Raw genomic sequence first — 2,500 nt, forward strand, 5'->3', positions numbered from 1 at the left:
TATTTTGTATAGATTAAAAGATTGATGTCACATGTATCACATGTTGTAGTCAGAAATGCACTTTTTAAAACACCTTATATAGAAAATTGTATTCTCTGGAAAAGGGTATGCTTGGAACTATCAAGTATGGGAATCAATCAATATCCATCATAATGACGCTTTGTCATTCAATTGAACTAAATTGTAAGCAGAATGAGATGCACACTCACGTTAACCACTACCGCACGGCAACATTTTTGTGGTAGCTACTCATGGTGGAAGGGTCAAGCAATCTGCGCTATATTCTGAAAGAGTTTGTGGCCAGACTCAAGAATTCGCCACTGTGGCTGGACGTGATTACCAGTATAGTAAACGGACTCTCGGGAAGCCAACGGTCTGCTATGGAGTTGCTCGAAATGCTAGAGCAGCTCGTAGCCCTGCACCCTTCACAGTGGCTTGGCTACGTGAACACGCAACCCAGCTGGAGCGAGGCGGATTTGAGCAACCTTCTGCACGCCGCTGTAAGGCTGCACGAGTTCGAATCCTCATGTTTTTCTCTCTCTCGCTCGAAAACTTCGTACGTGCCGAATTTCGAATTCTATATGATATTTTTGGGATGGATTCTGTTTTGCCGCTTGTTTTATTATTCAAAGGGCTGGAAATCTGCTGGAGTTCAAAGCAGGCAACAAAACACTGCCATCCGCTGATGGCCCAGCTGTTTTATCCCCAGACTTTCTTGTGCGCATTGTGCACATATTTGTAAATACATGAATATTTTTTGCAGATAGTACTGTGGCATTCATAAACTGCTGCAGGTGTACTGAGAAATATACCTTATCATAAGTTTATTATGTAACTGTTTATGTGCATCTACTGTGGCCATATAGTTATGCTATATAGTGAATGCAATATATTTTGAATGACAAACAAAACACTGTTATTCTGTAAATACACATTGCCAAGGTAAGTTCCATCCATATTAATCTTTCTAGAGGTTTTTTCTTAAATTATTCTTAAGATTGGAGGTTTTTTTTTCGACAAGTGTATGATTTCCGTTTATGAGTGACAAAACATCCTACCATGTAGAAGCATTGGCCAAAACACACTAAACACATACAAATTTTATTGAAGGATAAAACAATGATATGTTTTGTGTATCGTATTTTATTTCTGTTTGTTTGATGAGGTAGTTATAGGAAAAATGCTATTGTAGGAAAGACGTCAGTACATCCCAAAAGCATTTCTTCATTACTAGTTTTTTTTTTTTATTTAGCGACAGAAATACACAATAGACGCAATGTACACACAATGTTGTGTATATAATTTTTAATTTTTCTACACGATTATTCAAGATCCGGTGAGATAAATCACATACAATACATATTTCAGTAGTTCTGTTGAGCTTATTTTACCGAAAACGAAAGCTTTTGCTCTTAGTTTGGCTTCATGTAAATATGCACGCTATCATAAAACCTAAACCATAAATAAATGTGATATACGAATAATATACAATATATATATATATAAATGTTTTTTTACGAATCTAATAAGCACATATCCATTTTAAAACAAATTTCCGTTTATATCCTCTTCCTCTCGTCCCAATATCATCAATCAGCCTCCTCTCCCTGACAGCTACACATGGGCTCGGTCCTCGTCGACGGCGTGGGAGCAGATGACGTCATACCCTCCCAGGAGAGTGCCATGAAGAACGCCAGCCTCGCAGACCTCTTGGCCGATTTCAGGGCCTCTGTTATGGCGGCCTCAGGGAACCTCGTGCCGGGAGATTTGGCCTCCTTGCCCTCCTTCCCGAGCTTTGTCTCCAGAGTGATGGAAAATGTGATGGCGAATTGGGCTACTGTGGTCAGAATAGCGTGAGTGTTGAGGGGTTTGGTACGATAGGTAGAGTGTGATTCAGACATATAACTATTTTGAGGATTATCCTTCAAGATACAAAGACGAAAAAAACGGCACAATTTCATTCGTCTATGTAGCTCTTACTCCTATCTTAAATGTATTATTTTCCCTCTTTATCTTTTTGTTTTGTTTTTAAACGCCTATTCTGCTTTCCACGTCATAGCGAAGAACCTTTGTGTGAGAGCATTGTGTCAACGGAACAGGCCGTGTCCAGTGTGCGCTTTGGTTCCGTCCTGCTGGTGAAGGTCCGCCGGCACCTGGCTCTCTGGGACCAGTATGTGGACTTCATTTGTGACGTCGACTCCAGTGACCTCGACGACCTCCTGACCCAAGCGATGGAGGAGTTCGGATGGCCCGGAGATGTTGCTGAAGTAAAAACGCTTTCTTGGTTGATGTAGTGTATAACCTATATGATCACTGACTTATTATTTATTATAGGATTTCTGATGCAGAAATTCTATGTGTGTTGGATAGGAATTCCTTTTACAATATATTCGTTTTGGGTTGCAGGTGTCGGAAGAGAAATATATGACAAACACTTCCCTTGACTGCTCTTTCGTCTTCAATCAGTCGAGACTCCTCCACCAAGAGGTAAAGCAAATGA

General features: G+C 40.2%; 1 protein-coding gene across 1 annotated transcript in view; it reads left to right on the forward strand.

Moving 5' to 3' along the window:
* Positions 1-2,500, forward strand: part of LOC125033966 — an 87,399-nt gene that overhangs the window by 76,562 nt on the left and 8,337 nt on the right. The window contains exons 42-44 of the mRNA XM_047625569.1: positions 1,615-1,853; positions 2,060-2,267; positions 2,407-2,487. Coding sequence (XP_047481525.1) covers positions 1,615-1,853; positions 2,060-2,267; positions 2,407-2,487 — 528 coding nt within the window. The remainder of the gene's footprint in view (positions 1-1,614; positions 1,854-2,059; positions 2,268-2,406; positions 2,488-2,500) is intronic.

The sequence above is a fragment of the Penaeus chinensis genome, chromosome 17 (assembly GCF_019202785.1).
Source record: "Penaeus chinensis breed Huanghai No. 1 chromosome 17, ASM1920278v2, whole genome shotgun sequence".
In the NCBI taxonomy this organism is placed as follows: Eukaryota; Metazoa; Arthropoda; class Malacostraca; order Decapoda; family Penaeidae; genus Penaeus; species Penaeus chinensis.